General features: G+C 47.2%; 1 protein-coding gene and 2 pseudogenes across 4 annotated transcripts in view; all 3 read left to right on the forward strand.

The window, feature by feature from the left end:
* The first annotated feature begins 1,148 nt into the window (after nucleotides 1-1,148).
* LOC113223585 lies at nucleotides 1,149-3,018 on the forward strand (annotated as a pseudogene). Its single transcript, XR_003308787.1, has one exon. The product of XR_003308787.1 is annotated as an RNA-binding protein 7 pseudogene (transcript).
* Nucleotides 3,019-3,193: 175 nt separating this feature from the next.
* On the forward strand, nucleotides 3,194-3,783 carry LOC113223583 (annotated as a pseudogene).
* Nucleotides 3,784-8,703: 4,920 nt separating this feature from the next.
* LOC111522076 (serine/threonine-protein phosphatase 2A 55 kDa regulatory subunit B delta isoform) overlaps nucleotides 8,704-19,650 on the forward strand; it is a 38,974-nt gene continuing 28,027 nt past the window's right edge. The window contains exons 1-2 of one of the 3 annotated variants that reach the window (XM_026452992.2): nucleotides 8,704-9,234; nucleotides 9,317-9,409. In XM_026452992.2, coding sequence (XP_026308777.1) covers nucleotides 9,228-9,234; nucleotides 9,317-9,409 — 100 coding nt within the window. In that variant the 5' untranslated portion in view covers nucleotides 8,704-9,227. The remainder of the gene's footprint in view (nucleotides 9,235-9,316; nucleotides 9,410-19,650) is intronic. The other 2 variants (XM_026452994.2, XM_026452993.2) reach the window with 2 other exon arrangements.

The following is a 19,650-nucleotide window of genomic DNA, read 5'->3' on the forward strand; positions in this document are numbered from 1 at the left end:
AAATGTGGTGTATTTTCCACAGAAAGATTGCACATCCTACCAATAGGCTACATCTATGATAACACTGAGATTGCTATTAAGTCTGAACTTAAAAATAATAAACATTTGGCATTTTTAAATAATATTTAGTAGTTGAAATCTAAATAAATCAAAATTATTTCAGTCTGGGTGTGGTGATTCATGCCTGTAATCCCAGCACTTTGGGAGGCCGAGGCAGATGGATCACTTGAGATCAGGAGTTCAAGACCAGCCTGGCCAACATGGTAAAACCCCGTCTCTAATAAAAATACAAAAATTAGCCGGGCATGGTGACACACACCTGTAATCCCAGCTGCTCAGGAGACTGAGGCAGGAGAATCCCTTGAACCCAGGAGGCAGAGTTTACAGTGAGCCAAAATTGCACCACTGCACTCCAGCCTGGGCGACAGAGCAAGACTTTGTCTCAAAAAAATAAAAGTAAAGGCCAGGCCAGTGGCTCACACCTGTAATCCCAGCACTTTGGGAGGCTGAGAAGGGTGGATCATGAGGTCAGGAGACAGAGACCATCCTGGCCAACATGGTAAAATCCTGTCTCTACTAAAAACACAAAAAATAGCCGAGCGTGGTGGCACGCACCTGTAGTTTCCAGCTACTCCAGAGCTTGAGGCAGGAGAATTGCTTAAACCAGGGAGTCGGAGGTTGCAGTGAGCCGAGATTGTGCCATTGCACCCCGGCCTGGTGACAGAGTGAGACTCTGTCAAAAAAAAGAAAGAAAGAAAATTAAATAAAAAATATTTTAAAATAAAGGTATTTGGGGGAAGTGTGATTTGCAGACTCTTAAGATATAAATTCCTTTATAGACGGCCGGGCGCGGTGGCTCAAGCCTGTAATCCTAGCACTTTGGGAGGCCGAGACGGGCGGATCACAAGGTCAGGAGATCGAGACCACCCTGGCTAATACGGTGAAACCCCGTCTCTACTAAAGAATACAAAAAACTAGCCGGGCGACGAGGCGGGCGCCTGTAGTCCCAGCTACTTGGGAGGCGGAGGCAGGAGAATGGCGTAAACCTCGGAGGCGGAGCTTGCAGTGAGCTGAGATCTGGCCACCACACTCCAGCCTGGGCGACAGAGCCAGACTCTGTCTCAAAAATAAATAAATAAATAGGGCCAGGTTAGGGAGGGGGCGACGCTGAGATGGGGGCGGCGGCGGCGGAAGCGGATCGGACTCTCTTTGTGGGCAACCTTGAAACGAAAGTGACCGAGGAGCTCCTTTTCGAGCTTTTCCACCAGGCTGGGCCAGTAATAAAGGTGAAAATTCCAAAAGATAAGGATGGTAAACCAAAGCAGTTTGCGTTTGTGAATTTCAAACATGAAGTATCTGTTCCTTATGCAATGAATCTACTTAATGGAATCAAACTTTATGGAAGGCCTATCAAAATTCAATTTAGATCAGGAAGTAGTCATGCCTCGCAAGATGTCAGTTTGTCATATCCCCAGCATCATGTTGGCAATTCAAGCCCTACCTCCACATCTCCTAGCAGCAGGTACGAAAGGACTATGGATAACATGACTTCCTCAGCTCAGATAATTCAGAGATCTTTCTCTTCTCCAGAAAATTTTCAGAGACAAGCAGTGATGAACAGTGCTTTGAGACAAATGTCATATGGTGGAAAATTTGGTTCTCCACCTCTGGATCAATCAGGATTTTCACCATCAGTTCAATCACACAGTCATAGTTTTAACCAGTCTTCAAGCTCTCAGTGGCGCCAAGATACACCGTCATCACAGCGTAAAGTCAGAATGAATTCTCATCCCTACCTAGCAGATAGACATTATAGCCGGGAACAGCGTTACACTGATCATGGCTCTGACCATCATTACAGAGGAAACAGAGATGATTTCTTCTATGAAGATAGGAATCATGATGGCTGGAGCCATGACTATGAAAACAGAAGAGACAGTAGTAGAGATGGAAAATGGCGTTCATCTCGACACTAACGTGTTAAAAGGACATTGTTTTTATAGGGTCATTTTAGGCCCTTCGACTAAGTTGATATGGAAATATTTTGTTGAAAAACTGTACAGAGCAGCTTTACAAGTTGTCACATTTCTTTATACATTTTTTTAAAGCTACAATTTAATACAAAATGAATTATGGTTTTATTACATTAATAACCTTTCACCTCAGGGTTTTATGAAGAGGAAAGGGTTTTATGCAAAAGAAAGTGCTACAATTCCTAATCATTTTAGACACTTTAGGAGGGAGTGCAGTTGTATGATAAAGCAGATATTTTAATTATTTGTTATCTTTTTGTACTGCAAGAAATTTCTTGCTAGTGAATCAAGAAAATGTCCAAGTTGACAGTCTAAAATGGCTACTGGTATTTTGTGAATTCAAAAATATAACTTTTCAGTGATTCATTTTACTAACATTCTATTTGAGAAGACTTATTGGTAAAGTTTGGGGATAAAGGCATTGCTTAACTTCTTAGGTAATTTAGGTATAAATTCTGTGACATGCTCTTGAGCTTTACCCTAGTTGAAGATGCATGTGTAGACCTACACATACTGTTTCACTCTAAAATTTAGAAATTGTTCATTAAATCACATTTGAGGTATAAGTCACTCAGGAAGTTAAAATATCTCTACATGTATATTTTTACCTTAAAAATACAGTGTTAGCATAAATCCCCTTTTCAGGAAGAACAAAAGTGTCAGTGCATAGTTAGATAAAATGGTAAAATGTTTTACTGAAAGCATACTTTTTCGGAAAAAAGATTCATGGAGCCTTTAAGTGCTGCCTCTGTCAGTCAAACGTTAAAAACTTTTAACATTTTCAGAGTGCCCAGGATGTGTACAAAGACACATGTAATGGAGATTGTACAGGTTTTTTTTTTTGTTTGAACTTTTGAAAGAATTTAATCTCAACGTTTTCTAATTTTAAAAATTTAAAATCTTGTTTAACAAAAACTTTTAATGTATTAAGATACTGTTTTCATTTCATTACAGAATTGTTTATAGAAGTTCATTCTTTGAAAAATAAGGATCCTTTTTAATACCAAAAAAAAAAAAAAACCTGTACAAAATAAATAAATAAATAAATAAATAAATAAATAAATAAATAAATAAATAAATTCCTTTATAGACTTGGAGAAAATGTATGGTAAGTTAGGCTTTAAAACAATCCATTTGAGCTCTTTCCTTTTGCTGCTGCAGCCGCAGCCATGAGTATGCTCAGGCTTCAGAAGAGCTAGTGTCCTCCGCTGTGGGAAGAAGAAGGTCTGGATGGACCCCAAGGAGACCAATGAACTCGTCAATGCCAACTCCCGTCAGCAGATCCGGAAGCTGATCAAAGATGGGCTGATCATCCACAAGCCAGTGACTGTCCATTCCCGGCTCAAGGCCGGAAAAGCACCTTGGCCCACCGGAAGGGCAGGCACATAGGCATTGGTAAGCAAAAGGGTACAGCCAATGCCCAAATACCAAGAAGGTCACGTGGATGAGGAGAATGAGGATCCTGCACTGGCTGCTCAGGGGACACCGGGAATCAAGGAAGATTGAACACCACATGGTTCACAGCCCGTACCTGAAGGAGCAGGGGGATGTGTTCACAAACAAGCAGATTCTCACGGAACACAGCCACAAGCTGATGGCAGACAAGGCCCGCAAGAAGCTCCTGGCTGACCAGGCTGAGGCCCGCAGGTCTAAGACCAAGGAAGCATGCAAGCGCCATGAAGAGCACCTGCAGGCCAAGAAGGAAGAGATCTTCATGACTTTGTCCAAGGAGGAAGACACCAAGCAATAAAAGCTCAGCCATTAAAATAGATCAGCCATTAAAATAAAACAATCCTTTAAAAAAAACATCCATTTTATGGAGGTATCATTCACGTACAATAAAATGGGTCCACTTTAAGTTTCTAGTTCAATGAGTCTTGACAACCATTCACGCTGTGTAACAGCTGCTGCCATCAGAACGCAGAACACTTCCACCAACCCAGGGAGTTTCTTCCCGCTCTCTCCAGTCAATCCCCCCACCCTCGTGCCCCACGCCTTTTTTCTTTGTTTTTTGAGATGGAGTCTCACTCTGTCACCCAGGCTGGAGTGCGGTGGCGCGATCTCGGCTCACTGCAACCTCCGCCTCCAGGGTTCAAGCGATTCTCCTGCCTCAGCCTCCTGAGTAGCTGGGACTACAGGCGTGCTCCACCACGCCTGGCTGATTTTTGTATTTTTAGTAGAGACAGGGTTTCACCATGTTGGCCAAGCTGGTCTCAAACTCCTGACCTCGTGATCCACCCACCTCAGCCTCCCAAAGTGCAGGGATTACAGGTGTGAGCCACTGCGCCAGGCCCCACGCCATTTTTTAAATCCCTATAGAGCAGTTTTGCCTGTTCTTGAACTTCAGGATTCTTCAGAGAAACCGTGTATGGAATGAGCTTTATTTTCAGGAACTTGCTCACACGATTGTGGAGGCTGACGAGTTAAAAACAGAGGGTGCACAGGGTGAGCAGGGCAGGCCAGCAGGTGAGAATCTCAGGCAAGGGCTGATGCAGGAGGCTGGAGGCAGAATTTGTTCTCCAAGAAACCTCAGTATTTGTTCTGAAGGCCTTTGATTAACTGGATCATGCTCACTCAAATTATCAAGGGTAATCTCCTTTTCTCAAAGTCAACTGACTGTGGGTGTTAACCACATCCACAAAACACCCTCGTGGCAATACTTGGTTTAGTTTTGATGAAATAACTAGATACTATACCCTCGCTACGTTGACACATGAGACTAAGTGTGGTAAAACAAAGGGGCGCATGCCGCTTGCACGCCTCCGTGTCCGGTTCCTTTCATTTTCATAATATTTCAGGGACTCATTTGGGACTGCTGTTTGTATCAGTAGTAGCTCATGCCTTTTTGTTACTGAATAGTACTGCCTTCTATGATGACAACAGGCTAGATTCTAATACACACCAGGCGTTTTCAATTCAGCTGTGAGAATTTTTAAAAATAAAATTGCTGTCAATACTCAGAAACTTGTAAACACCAATTAGAATCCAAACACAAAAATTCATTGAGCTATTATTAGGTTGGCACAAAAGTAATTGTGGTTTAGCCAAATATTTTAAGTTTTTAGCATCATAAGAATAGTTAAAAATCTCTTGCTGGTCAGCTGATGCACAGTAGGATGCAGGGAAGGCAGCCCACCAGTCTCAGAAATATGTTACTTTTGTGGCTACATCTTGTTGTTACAGTTTAATGGTAGCTAATTAACCAGAAAATATATTCTAAACAAAAACTAATTATCTTGTCATCACTTCAAAAGACATATTTAATACACATTAAAGCAGTTACATATGAACTAAAAATAAAATCCTATGTCCCCCCCTGGCTGAACAAACCCCCCTGTGGCCAGGGGGACCCCAGGAAAACCTTAACACTGAGGCTATAATGGGGGATGGGAAGTCAGACAGGCCTGATACCCCCTCCCTTTTGTGGTTTAGACACGACAGACCAGCGTTAACATTAAGCTAGAGACCGTAAGACTGACAGAATGGACTCTGTGGCAGTAAGATGCCAAATTATAAACAGGGCCTGAGGCTGTGCTGGGGGAGGGTGAAGCCACACACGGCACACTTACAGAGAAAAGGACGTTCCCACTGCGGTCCGGTTGCCTTCCCTCCAGCAGCGAACGAAGCACTGGCCTCGAGATGAGCAACATGAAACAACTGCAGCTCCACCAGCCATTAAGTGACCCCCAGTCCTATTCCGGGAGCCGTAACTACAGCTTCCATTGGACAGAAGACTGTAACTTTCTCCTGATAAGAAAATGCTGGCTGGGCGCGGTGGCTCAAGCCTGTAATCCCAGCACTTTGGGAGGCCGAGAGGGGCGGATCACGAGGTCAGGAGATCGAGACCATCCTGGCTAACATGGTGAAACCCCGTCTCAACTAAAAAATACAAAAAACTAGCCGGGCGAGGTGGCGGGCGCCTGCAGTTCAGCTACTCTGGAGGCTGAGGCAGGAGAATGGCGTAAACCCGGGAGGCGGAGCCTGCAGTGAGCTGAGATCCCGCCACTGCACTCCTGCCTGGGCGACAGAGCAAGACTCCGTCTCAAAAAAAAAAAAAAGAAAATGCTGACCGGGGACTGGTTCTGGCCGGTTTACAGAGGCTGCACATCTGCATGCCTTCTGTCCTGAAAAGACCTCTGGAGGTACAGGGCCTAATCGTAAGTTATTTATTTATTTATTTATTTATTTATTGACAGAGTCATGCTCTGTCACCCAGGCTGGATTGTAATGACGCAGTCTCAGCTCGCTGCAACCTCCGCTTCCCAGGTTCGAGGGATTCTCCTGCCTCAGTCTCCCAAGTAGCTAGGACTACAGACACATGCCACCACGCCTGGCTAATTTCTGTACTTTTAGTAGAGAGGGGGTTTCGCCATGTCGACCAGGCTGATCTCCAACTCCTGACCTCAGGTTATCTGCCAGCCTCGGCCCCCAAAGTGCTGGGATTACAGTCGTAATATATTCAAAGGTTTAGTCTCCCCAACAGAGTGAGATTGGGTCCTGTGTTACATAATACGCATGTGTCAAGACCCCCTTCCTGAGTATTTAAAGCTCCTCCCAAAGCCTGTGGACTATGTATGTTTAGCCGACCTGTTCAGCATAGAGCTTCTGCCCCAACCCCTCCTCCTTCGAAGAGCCATCTCCCATCTTGGCCTGGGGGATGGCCATCTTGCTGGCTGTAACCATGTATAAGAAATAAAGTTCCTCTTTTTCCAAATGTGTAAATTGTCGGGTTTTTATAAGAGGGATCTGGTCATTAACTCACTTTTTCAAGTGCCTTCCTGGGCAGATAGGCTAAATCTACATTTTAAAAAGGAGATTACAGCCCCATTTTTCTGCTCTTCTCCTCAACAGAGAAGTAGGTATTCACTGCCTCCAGTTCCCCCCTGCCACTGTCCCCAGAGCCCTCTGCAAACTTGTCATTCCATAGCCACTGCTCCATCCAAGTCAGTAATGGCCTCCCAGTCACTACAACCAAATGGTCCATCGTGTATACTCACCACACAGCATCACAGAGCAGCCACTCTCTCCCGTCTTCAATGGGTCCTGGAGTGGGTTCTCCAGGAGGTGGTGACCTCACCCAGTTTCCTGACTTGAAACTCTAAGTGCTCTCACCTTGATGCTCTCGCTCTGACTTCCCTGTGTGCTCCTGGTTTGTCTGTGCAACAGCGCTATGTGTTGACAGCGAACCTCTGGTCGGGCTGCACCGCCCCCACCCAGCGGTGCCTTTTGCAGCCCTTCTGTTACAGAAACTCCATCCTTCCAGGTGCTCAGACCACCCGAGAGCAGTTGTTCCTAAGTCCCTGCTTTCTCTCACACCACATCTTTCCCATCAGCGAATCCCAGGGCCTCTGCTGTCAAAGAGCTTTTCTCTGAAATCTGACTGGTTCTCACCACCCAACCCCATGTTCACCACTCTATCCTCATCCCCGTGCCTGCTCAGCCCAGCTGGCCACCTGATTGGTCTCCCTGCTTCCGCTCTTGGGGTCCCCACAGGCTATTCTCAGCAGAGCATCCACGGTGGCTCTGTGAAAGCCCCAGTCCATCACGATCCTCTTCCGTTCATAAGCCCATCTCACTCAGAATTCAAGTCCCCTAAATGGCCTGCCCACCGTCCATCCTCCTCCACTTACCTCCCTGCCTTGACTCCAACCCCTGGCCTTCCCTCCACTCACTCTGCACCCATGCGGCTTCCGGCTGCCTCCTGCCCATGCCAGGCATGGCCCTCCTTCCTGTCCTGGCACTTGGTGGTCTTCCCTCCTGGCCAAGCTTTCCTAGACGTCTGCATGGCTTACTCTTTATCCCTGAGTCTTCTCCAGTCACCCCGTGCAAGATTCCAACTCTCCCCATACACGTTTCCTTCTTCCCTGATTTTTCTCTCCAGCTCCGACTGGAGTGGATGAATGTTCCTGATTTGCAGCGACTGTCTTTTAGTGGTGCAATACCATCAGTGCCCACTGCAGCTATACTGAAAGAAGTTCTGATTCCGGACATCAATCCCATAGAGACAGTCTCCCTGATCGTAGCTCGACTTCACATTTTTCAACTTTACGATGGGTAGATTGGGTATTAGATGCATTTTTTACTTAGGAAGGGCTTATTGGCGGGGAGGGTAGCCCCACTGCAAGTCGAGGAGCACCCGTAATCGCTCAGTGTGCCAGAGAAAACCACCCGCAAATGAAGAAACGATCGGCCCTATTTCCCCAAGACTGCACTGGGAGCTCCAAGAACCTGTAAGGTAGCCATCTGGTGAGCAACGGTGCGCTACGAAAGGGAGGTGGACGGGGTTGGGAGACCGAGGCAGGCAGATGGCTCGAGCCCAGGAGTTCGAGACCAGCCTGAGCAACATAGAACCCCGTCTCTACCAAAAAATTAAAAAATTCGCGAGCCTGGCAGCGCGTGCCTGTGCTCGCAGCTACTTCCGAGGTGAAGCAGTAGGATGGATTGAGCCCAGGAGGTCGAGATCTTTAGAGAGCAGAGATGGCGCCCCTACACTTCGGCCAGGGAGACCGACCGAGACTCCGCGCCGGGGGCAGTGGGCGGGAGGTAGGGCTCAGGTGCGGCGCGCTCAGGTGAGGACGGCCCACATGCCCGCCCACCGCCGCCAAGCGCGCCCTCCATTGGCGGTTCGGCGGAGAACCCACGCTCCCATTGGCCGATGCGGGATGGGGGCGTGTCCGGCCCAGCGGCGCCCCGAAGGCGTGTCCGGCCGCAGCCTAGGCCCTCCCGGAGTTGCCGGAGAGTAGGGGCGTTCGGCGGCGCTAGTGTTCAGGGGAGCGCCGGGCGCACAGTGGACCACTACGGGAGGCCTAGCACCGCGGGCCGAGGACTTGGCCTGCGCCCGCCGACCCCAGCTACCCTCCGCAGTCGCCCAGGCGTCCCTTCCTCCCCAAGCCGAGCGGCGCCGGGCCCGGGACTGGGGTCGGCAGGCGCAGGCGCATTGGACGCCCCCGGCAACCTCCTCCCCGCCCCCCGGCGTCCCGCCCCGTCCGCTGCCCGTCCGAGGAGGCGGAGGGCGATGACGTCATCGAGCGGGGCGACGGGCATTGGGCGCCATTTTGAAAAGGGAAAAAAATCCCTCCCCGGCGGCGGCGGCGGCGGCGGCGGTGGCGGCCGGGGCTGAGCGCTCGGCTGTAGCGGCGCGGAGGCCGTCTCTCTGGTCCGCCGCGGTCCCCGCCCGTCCCGCCGCCGGCTGCCATGGCAGGTGAGGGGCCTGCGCGGGCCGGCGGGGGCCGCGGGGGCGGGCGGGGGCCGCGGCCGGCCTGACCGCCCCGTTGTGTTTGCAGGAGCCGGAGGCGGCGGCTGCCCCGCAGGCGGCAACGACTTCCAGTGGTGCTTCTCGCAGGTCAAGGGGGCCATCGAGGAGGACGTGGCCGAAGGTGAGGCCCGCGCCGCGCCCCGCCCCGGGACCTTCACGGGCAGCTCCCAGGCCGAGCGCGGCCTCCGGGCCCCAAGCGCCCGAGGAAGGCAGGCAGGAGGATGGGGGCCGGGTGGGGCAGGGGCCGGGGGCCGGGCTGGGGGCCGTGGTGGGCGGGTGGCCGTCCTCTGTCCAATGTCCTGGCCCGCGGGGCACGGGCGGAGGCGCCGGGCCCGCGGCGGGGCTTATGTAAGTCCACCAAGGTCACGGGCGGCCGGGCCCTCCGAACCCAGCGCCTGGGGCTGCCTCCTGCCCGGGGCGGAACCGTGGAGACCGCGGCGGAGTCGGGAACGGGAATGGAGTCCGGGCAGCGCGGCACAATGGCCCAGAGGCTGGGGACGCGCCTAGGGCTGCGTCGGGGCCTTGGCCCCCACCCGGCTCTGCGTTTCATCGCCGGTGCGCTCTTGAGCAAGCTGGTTGCCTCGGTTTGTCCACCCTTAACAAGAGAGCTGGACTCCCTGATTCTTAAAGTCTGCTTTCTGAGGTTCTAAAATCCTTGAATTTTACTGTGAAGTATTGCTCCTTTCTCTATTGATGTGTTTTGAAGTCTCTACTCCAGATTTTAATCTTGAACTTTATGGTATTACTGGAAGTTCGCTGGTCTTTTCCTTAAATCATACCCTTAAATTGGTCCAGGTGCAAAGTTTTAGGGTGGTGGGAAGAAACTGGGGAGTGCCTCCCGCCTCAGCTTCCCATAAAGCTTACATGTCACCCTCGAGTGAAAAAGCTATGTAGCTTTCCTTCTTCACCATTGAATGGAGAACTTGGTCGAGTCTTAGAAGTTTGATTAATATTTCAGATTCAGAGCCATAGTGATTTTTTTGTTGTTTATATATTTTACTGAACATTGTAAACCTTTAACCTTTTCTTAAAAATGATTTGTGTTTGCCCCAAATACACCTTCCCTGTCTCAAGTTACTAGAAGCCCCTTGTCAGACATCCTGTTCACTTCCCTCCATCTCAGCCCCTCCCATGACCTTTTACTCCCTCTTCCCTACCCTGTACCTCTCGCTGGCAGTGTCTGGTTTGATGCATGACCCCTGAGGACATCTGGAAATTCTGAGCCCCCTGGCACAAACAGGGCCCAGGTTATTAAGCAGGTGAAACTGGGCTCTAAGAAATGCGTAATGTATACGGTTTGAGATTAAAACTAGGTATATTTTATGTGATGTAAAAAGTTTATTGATTTTATTTATTTGAAACATGTTACCTTTTTTTGTTTGATTTTGCGTATGCCAAGCAAGTGACTTCTATCGCAAGTAAAGCAAAACTTGTTTGGGAGTAAGGGAGGTGAGACGGCTTAATGCCTGCCTTAATTTCTGTTTTGTTTTGTTTTGTTTTTTTAAACTCTTTCTTTTCTTTTCTTTTTTGGAGACAGGGTCTCACTTTGTAGCCCAGGCTGGATGGAGTGCAGTGGCGTGATCTGGGCTCACTGCAACCTCTGCCTCATAGGCTCATAGGCCCATCTCAGCCTCTGGAGTAGCTAGGACCACAGACATGCACGCGCCACCACACCAGGCTAATTTTTGTATTGTCGTAGAGGATTTTGCCATGTTGCCCAGGCTGGTCTGAACTCCTGGGCTCAAGTGGTCTGCCCACATCAGTCTCCCAAGGTGCTGAGATTACAGGCGTGAGCGACCACACCTGCCTGGTTTCTTTACTTAAAAAAAAAAAAAAAAAAAAGATAAACTGAATGAATTAAAATTTAAGTATAACTAAGGTAGTGTATTTTAACTGTGACTTTACACATGTGAAAATAGTATTCTTTCTTTAAAAAAAAATTCTTGGGCCGGGTGTTGTGGCTCATGTCTATAATTCCAGCACTTTGGGAGGCCAAGGTGGACAGATCGCTTGAGGTCAGGAGTTTGAGACCATCCTGGCCAACACAGTGAAACCTCGTCTCTTTTAAAAATACAAAAGTTAGCTGTGCGTGGTGGTGCACGCCTGTAATCCCAGCTACTTAGGAGGCTGAGGCAGGAGAATCACTTGAACCCAGGTGGTGGAGGTTGCATTGAGTGGAGATCGTGCCACTGCACTCCAGCCTGGGCAATAGAACAAGGCTCCATCTCAAAAAAAAAAAAAAACTTGACAAATACTTTGTTCTCTGAATTAAACTGATGGGAACTTTTTGCAGTTTTAAATCCCTATTTTAAGTTAAATTTTGAGTAAATCCAAAAGTTTGGTATTTTGAGTTGTCGTGGGTTTTTTTTTGTAACATTGTTTTGTGGTCATTATCCACACATGTTTTGGTTGTTGTAGGTATTCACAGCTTTCTATTTTAATCCATGTATGGTTTGGCCATAGTAACCCATCCACATTAACACATTGATAACTCATCATCGATTTGTCCCATGGTTGTGATACCGTTGGTTTGTATGAAGACCACACAGTCAGTGATGATGAAGGGAAGTGTAGTTGTTGGTCACCAGTGATTGCTGAGCAGCAAGAATCGAGAAGCTGGTTATGCCCAACGCAACCTTGAGGGACAGATGTTGGTGAGAGATAAGAGATGGGTGGCCGGGTGTGGTGGCTCACACCTGTAATCCCAGCACTTTGGGAGGCTGAGGCAGGTGGATCACTTGAGGTCAGGAGTTCGAGACTGTCCTGGCCAACATGACGAAACCCCGTCTCTACTAAAAATACAAAAATTAGCCAGGTGTGGCAGCACCCACCTGTAGTTCCAGCTACTCAGGAGACTGAGGCAGGAGAATCGCTTAAACCCGGGAGGTGGAGGTTGCAGTGAGCCGAGATCGTGCCATTGCACTCCATCCTGGGCGTCAGAGTGAGACTCCGTCTCAAAAAAAAAAAAACAAACAAACAAAAAAAATAGAGATGGGCAGTTCACAGGGGTTTTTATTGTGCACTGCTGCGCAGGCTGTAGAACTTAAGGTATAGCAGATTTTATTTGTTTAGATTTGTGGCTCGTGAGGCATTTTGTTCTTGAAGATTCTGTTCTGGGCCTAGTTCAGCTCTGTAGAGCTCTACTGCAGCCCTGCACTCTGGCTGTCTTTCTGCCCTCTCTACAATGGGTAAGGAGAAAGGGCCTTAGAGATTGAGGCCTGGGTCCTCTCCTGACTTCAGTGGGGTGGTGCCCAGGGCACAGGAGGTGGCGCAGAGGTGAGAGCAGGCACTCCTGACTTTGGAGGTCATGAAGTGAGTAACATAGAAAAGCCTTTGGTTTTTGCTTTGATTTGTCTTGTTTCTAAAACTAAAGTTTTGGGCTGTGGGTCAGAATCATAACCTCTGATGAAAGTGTTGGCCTGTGTAAAATTTGGTGGTTCCCCCGCCCCAGTTTTTTTTTTTTTTTTTTTTTTTTAAGAATTGGGTTTAGCTATGGGTCAGGTCATTTTGCTAAGAGTCGTGATCCCACTGGGTAATCAGACTTCTCATCCCCTGCAAGTAGGAGTAGAGCTGAGCTCACAAGGAAGTGATCGAGTGTCCTGCTGGTAAGCAGGTGTATGGGCAGCAGTCAGTGGTGACTTGCCTCTCCTGCCCTTGCTGGAAGATGAGACTAAGTGAGTTCGTATGCCGAGGTGACCAAGAGTTAAAATAGTATAACCAGGGGGCTTCCGGCAGGAAGCGAGTAGAAGAGCTGTTTGTTAGCTTCTGTCTCCACAGTGTTTCGATTCTAAATGGTGGTTCCCTTCTGGAAATTAACTGTTGTGCAGATTTTTCCTGCATGTTATGGAGTCACCTTCACCCAGCCCCTGCGCCCTCTCCTGGAATGTACTCATTCAGCATGTGATGTGTTTTGCAGTGCCACATGGTATTTCATCCTTTGCTTCTCTCTCTGGTACTCGTTCAGCATGTGATGTGTTTTGCAGTGCCATGTGCTATTTCATCCTTTGCTTCCCTCTCTGGTAGACTGTGAGCTCCTCAAGCTTGAAGGCTGGGTGTCCCCCTTCCCACCCCAGCCCTTGCAGAGGACCCGGCACGAAGGTCATGATAGGTAACAGTTGCTGAGTGGTCATTCTGTGCTAGAGATTGCTCGCAATGCTTTTCCCACGTCAGTTAATCTTCACACAACCCAAGAAGGAGGAACTATTGTTCTTCCCAGTCTCAGATGCAGAATCCAAGGTGTGAGAACAATGAACTTGGGTTACAAAGTGAGTATATGGCAGGGCCAGGGTTTGAAGCCATGCCAACTGGCCGCAGAGCTGTGGAGTTCTGTATTGCTTCAGTGACCATTTGCAGCCAGCACAGTACTGATGAAGCCGCATTGTGGCGTGTGGCCGTCCAGTCTTGGGATGGGGCTGTTCTAAAGCTCAATGAAAATCTTACCACCAAGAATCGTATGGAAATGTTTTTGAAGGCAAATGAAAATGGAATGCCTTTAAAGGAAGTGCGTATCAAAACGATAGAAGGTTAGTAACAAGGATTCAAGAATAGCATCGCTTTCCAACCAATTCTCAAATTATTTGAAGAGTAGATCTCATAGAGACAGTAAGTGAAACACCTGCGTGTCAAGCAAGTGCTGCGGTACCTTTACCTGCGACATCACTTTGCACATGACTGCGACCTGCTTACCTGCAGGGAAGCTTTGGGTCTTGCTCCTTTATATGTTACACTAATTGCTGCTGTGGAGAAACCATGGGGAGGGGGTTGGGGGAGGAGAGTCTTATATCGAACCCGGTTTTATATAACTTTATAGCTTGATAACAGCTGGTTCCTTCTCAGAATTTGTAGTTTTAAGTGTATTGAGTTTTTGTTGATTTTGCTTTAATCAGTTTCTTAATCCATGATCTATTGCTTTAAATTAGACATTAACTGTTTCTAAAGAGACACACTAAACAAAATTGAAGGTTTGTTTGCTTCAATTTTGTTTGTTAGCTTGAATCTGGCTAGTTGTGTAAGTAACATGGATAGCTGGTTAATCTGGTAGGGTAGCCTTTCCAAGGCGTTTACATTGGTACTTTGAAAGAAACATTTGAAGTCACAGAAAGGTAACAAAACTTAAGGTAACTTGAGCATCAGTACCAGAAAGTTACTGTGTTTCATTGAATGTAAGATAATGTCTGGTTTGGTGGCTCAGGACTGTAATCTCAGCACTTCAGGAGGCCAAGGTGGGAGGATCCCTTGAGCCCAGCAATTTGAGACCAGCCTGGGCAACATCTTGAGATGTTGTCTCTTCAAAAAAAAAAAAAAAAAAAAAAGAAGTTTAAAACACTTGCCAGATATGGTGGTGCACGCCTGTAGTCCCAGCTACTCAGGAGGCTGAGGTGGGGGAATCACTTGAGCCAGGGAAGTAGAGGCTTTAGTGAGCTATAACTGCAGCACTGCACTCCAGCCTGGGCAATAGAGTGAGACCTTGTCTCAGAAAAAAAGAAAAAATATATAATATGTAATATATATAACATATATAATATGTATTATGTATTATATATAACAAAATATATATTATGTATTATATATAATATATAATATGTATTACATATATGTGTTATATATAATGTGTATTGTGTATTATATATCTGAAATTAAGTATATCTTTTATATATAATCTTTTACAGTATCTTTTATGTGTGTATATATAAAATCTACATCTAATTTTGGAAATATTAAGATGTAGGGAAATGCACTTAGAATCAATGAAATATGGTATTGGTGAATGCAAAACTTGTCAGTCATATTTATTGATTTCTTCTGTGTGTAGAAAATGGGCGTTTAGTATTTATCATCATTGTTTTTTTTTTTTTTTTTGGTCTTGAAGGGACATGGTGTCTGCTTATTTGAGTTATTCCCGGTCTGATTTCTATATTCCATTGTAGAATTTTCATTTACTTAATATTTATGTCTGTGTCATTAAAGAGAACCTTTCAGGAAAGCATCCTCTGTGGAAGGCCGTCAAACAAGCAGTCTGTCTGGTAACATTTTGCAGTTTGACTTAGAGAGTTTCATAGGAAGCCTCTGTCTTTAGGAATTGAGTTGTGTGCCTTACGATTCACAGACTCATCATGCTTAGTACAGCCAAATCTTAATGCTCTGGAGGCTGGCCTGGTCATAGGTACGTCGTGAAGTTAAGTTTGCAAGATACATGGTGGTATTGAGTCATAGCTGGTGATTTTCGTGTTCCCTGATTTTAAGCAGTCTGCTGTTCTGATGGGAAGTTCCAGGTTGGGTCTGTGTCTGCTGTTTTCAGCTCTGAGGGCGCCTTCCTGAGCCTCAGCTCGCTTATCTAGAAGTTAAATCGGAAGATTTTTGTTAAGATCAAACAATGTGCAGTGCTTTTGTAACTTGAAAAATGCTTTTCAAGTGTTAGATGCAACTGTTAACTCTTTTGTATTTTAAGGTACTGGGGCTTGGTTTTAGCTATATTTAAACACAAAAATAGTTTCTTGTTTTTCCTCACCTGCTTCATCTCCACTTGCCCAGATCCCTTCCACTGGGCCTGGCCTCTTAATGTTTCCATTATTATTCAGTGATTATTGCCATCCCTTGATCTTTGCCTCTGTTTGTTTCTCTCCCTAGAGTATTCTTTTTGCTTCCTGTCCACTCCCTAAGCCCTGCTGATCCTTCTAAATCCACCTCCAATCCCCCTTGGCGAGTCCCTGCTCCAGCTCCCCTCAGCGTTCAATGTCGTTCAGTGTCGTCTTAGACTCCCTTTCACTCCCTATTCCATGTTGTTTAGCAATTGGCTGTGTCCTGCTTGTGGTTCCCTAATTTTATCACACGTGTTATTAGGCTTGTCTCTCCCACTGGATGCCAGTCAGTGTATGGAATGTCACTATACTGCTAGGTGATGGAGAGGCATTGTGCACGTGGAATCTGGCACACATCCCTTTTTCCCCCTCTTCAGGCTTTGTGTTACCTTGGCGAGTTACTTACTGTCTCTCTTCTCATCTGTAAAACGGGTACTATTACTTGTGACCATTGCAGGGTTGCTGTGAAGATTCCAGAAAATGTATGGAAAGTTCTGGCAAACAAACACGTAACTGGTAACCATTTAGAGGCTGTTGTCTTAAGAGACCCTCTTGCGTAGGAGAATAGCTGACTCTCTCACGCCAGGGAGCCAGTTTAAGAAAAGTGAAGGGTAATGCAAGGGCCAGCTTTCAGCTTGGCACATCTGAAAAGTTCACAACAGTGTACTAAAGGGCTGCTAGTGCTGGCTGTTGGAAACAGAAATGCAGTTCTTGCCTTCAGGAAGTTCTGTTCAGACACAGACAAGCAGGTGGGTCCTTGCACCATGGCTGGACCAGGGCACATTGAGGCAATGTGAAGAAGTACCCAATACACAGGCTTGGGTAGGGAGTGGAGGGGAGGACATCAGGATATAAGAAGAGGGCGGAAGGGAAGGGGAGAAGAAGGTTCCAGGTGGAGAGGGCTTGGTGTGGAGGTTGGACAGAGCATGGTACGTTCTGAGAAGTCAGTGCTTGGCATGGTCTGACTTCTGGCAGAGAAGAAAGTGGCTGTGATGAGCAGGAGGCTGGCTGGGGCTAGATGATGATGAATAAGGAACTTGAATACTGTGCTGAGGACTTGGAGTGGTTGTGAGCTTTTCAGATTCTAAGCAGAGGAGTGACATCAACTTTGTTTTTAACAAGGTCACTCTGCCCTTTGGAGAAGGGATGGTGGTGGGTAAGAATGGAGGTAGGAAGTTACTGCGATAAAGGTCAGGAAAGTTGGCTTACTCTAGTTTCGGGGTGGGCAGGCTTCTTTGTAAAGGGCCATATGGTAAGTATTTTAGACTTTGAGGCCATACTGTCCCTGTTGCAACTACTGAGTTCAACTCTGCCTTTAGCAGGAAGACAGCCATAGACCCTGCAGAGATGGATGGGCGTGGCTCTGTGCCCTGCGTCCACAGGAGCATGCCTCCAGAAACAGGCAGCTGGCCAGATGTCGCCCAGGTTGTAGTTTGCTAACCCCTGCCCTAGAGTGGGTTCGCAAAGTCTTTTGGTGCTGGAATACTTTTATATTCTTAATAGTTACACTCAAGATCCAGAGAGCCTTTGTGCTGGTTATAGCTGTTGACGTTTTCTATATTTCAAATTAAAAGAGAACAACTTAAAATATTTATTTTACTTTAAAATAATCTACTACATGTTAACATTTTTAGTGAGAAACAACTTTTCAAAAACAAATTTGAGCGAGAAGAACAGTGTTTTTTTTTTATACTTTTGCACATCCTTTTAAAATATGTGGCTTAAGAGGTGACGGCTGGATTCTCAGAACTGCTTCTGCATTCAGTGTGTTCCAGTTACTTTATTGAAATGTGTAAAGAAAATGTGGCCTGACGCTTCCATGTGGGCAGAGGAGGGGTCATCCCGGAGGCTCTTCGCGATGCACCGTAACTCGCCAGGTGGTAACTTGAGTGTGCCGGCCCTGTGGGGTCAGTGGCGTTTCTGTCCTGTCTTCTGTCAGAACCGGCCCGGGGGGTCAGTGGCGTTTCTGTGCTCTCTTCCGTCAGAACCTGAGGTCTGTCTTGTGCTCAGAGTGGGTCTTTAGCTCGTGGACATGATTTGGTTAACATCACATGGGGGTCGTTCGGAAGTATTGTTACATGGAGTTCTTTTTTTTTTTTCCTAAATGTTAACACATTCCATTATATAAAATTGAAGAAAATCATATTTTTTTTAATGTCACCACTGACCTCATCAGAAGAGAAAGTGAGAAACTGTCAAATTAGCAGTAGTAGATAAAAGTTTTCCAAAATTCTAATTTTCTGTTGAAAGCTTGGATTTTATCATTGGTAACAAATACTGTCAGTTATTTTCTGTGAAATGAGAGGCTCACTATGTTCATTTTCAAGTAAATTTCTGCCACATACCAAACTCTTAATAAACCAAAGTTGGTCAGTTTTTTCAAATAAAAATGGCATCCCATGAAAAAAAGGGCTAGTTCAGTTTGTGTGATACTGTGGAATGTGTATTTGGTCTTCGCTAGTACACACCTCCTAAAATCATTGGGCTCTTCAGTGGTGTCTTTTGGGAATGAGTTGGCTAAGGGCTGGCAACCCCTGGGTAACTTCACAACGGGGGCTGGTCGGGTCACCAGAAAGACCTAGGCAGGATTAGAGGATTGGGACTTTCAGCCCTAATTCCCAACCTTGGGGAGTGGTGAGGGGCGGGGGAGCTGAAGGTTAAGCTGATCTCCAGTGGCCAGTGATTTAAACAGTCTTGCCTATGTATGGGCTGGGTTTGAAGATAGCTTCCAGATGTTTCTGTAGGGGGGCCCACCCGGAGAGGGCGTGGGAGCTCTGCGTCTCAGCCCCCATCCCTCGCCCTGTGCATCGCCTCCGTGTGCATCGCCTCCGTGTCCTTTGTGGTATCCTTTATAATAAACCGCTAAATTAAAGTGTTTCCCTGAGATGTGTGTGCCCAGTCAGGGTTGTGGACACTGATTGATAGCAAGTCAGTCAGAAGCACAAGTAACACAACGTGAGGCTTGTCGTTGCCTTTCGAAGTGGGGGCGCAGTCTTGTGGGACAGAGCACTCAACCTGTGGGATCTGATGCTTTCTCCCAGCGTCAAGATCTAATGGAATCAGGGGACCCCAGCCAGTGTCCGGCTGCAGAATTGATTGCTTCCTTGCTGATGGGAGAGGTCCCCACACATCCGGTGTCTTAAGTGTGCTGTGAGGATGTGATGGGAGAAACTCAATTTTGTGTTTTGTTTTTCTTTTTCTTTTTTTTTTTTTGAGACGGAGTCTCACTCTGTCGCCCAGGCTGGAGTGCAGTGGCCGGATCTCGGCTCACTGCAAGCTCCGCCTCCCGGGCTGACGCCATTCTCCTGCCTCAGCCTCCCGAGTAGCTGGGACTACGGGCACCCGCCACCTCGCCCGGCTAATTTTTTGTATTTTTTGGTAGAGACGGGGTTTCACTGTGTTAGCCAGGATGGTCTCGATCTCCTGACCTCGTGATCCACCTGTCTCGGCCTCCCAAAGTGCTGGGATTACAGGCTTGAGCCACCGCGCCCGGCCTGTGTTTTGTTTTTCAACACAGACAGCTGTACTGTGTGCTTTTTCTCGGGACAGTTGTACTTGGGGATGCAGCAAATGTTCTTTTGTGGCACATTTTATCACAGGGTTGGAATTGCATAAAGTGGAGAATTATTTTAACTGTTCATCAGGGAATAAGCTAAGCAAAACTGGCCTTTTCCCTTTTTCTTTCCCTTTTTCCCTGCCTGTGTAGGGTGTGGAAAGGAGAGCTTGGGGCTGCTGCCACAGATCGTGCTGAGCCGCCAGCAGCTCCACCTGCCCTTGGCTTTGC

This window comes from Piliocolobus tephrosceles, chromosome 9 (assembly GCF_002776525.5).
Source record: "Piliocolobus tephrosceles isolate RC106 chromosome 9, ASM277652v3, whole genome shotgun sequence".
In the NCBI taxonomy this organism is placed as follows: domain Eukaryota; kingdom Metazoa; phylum Chordata; class Mammalia; order Primates; family Cercopithecidae; genus Piliocolobus; species Piliocolobus tephrosceles.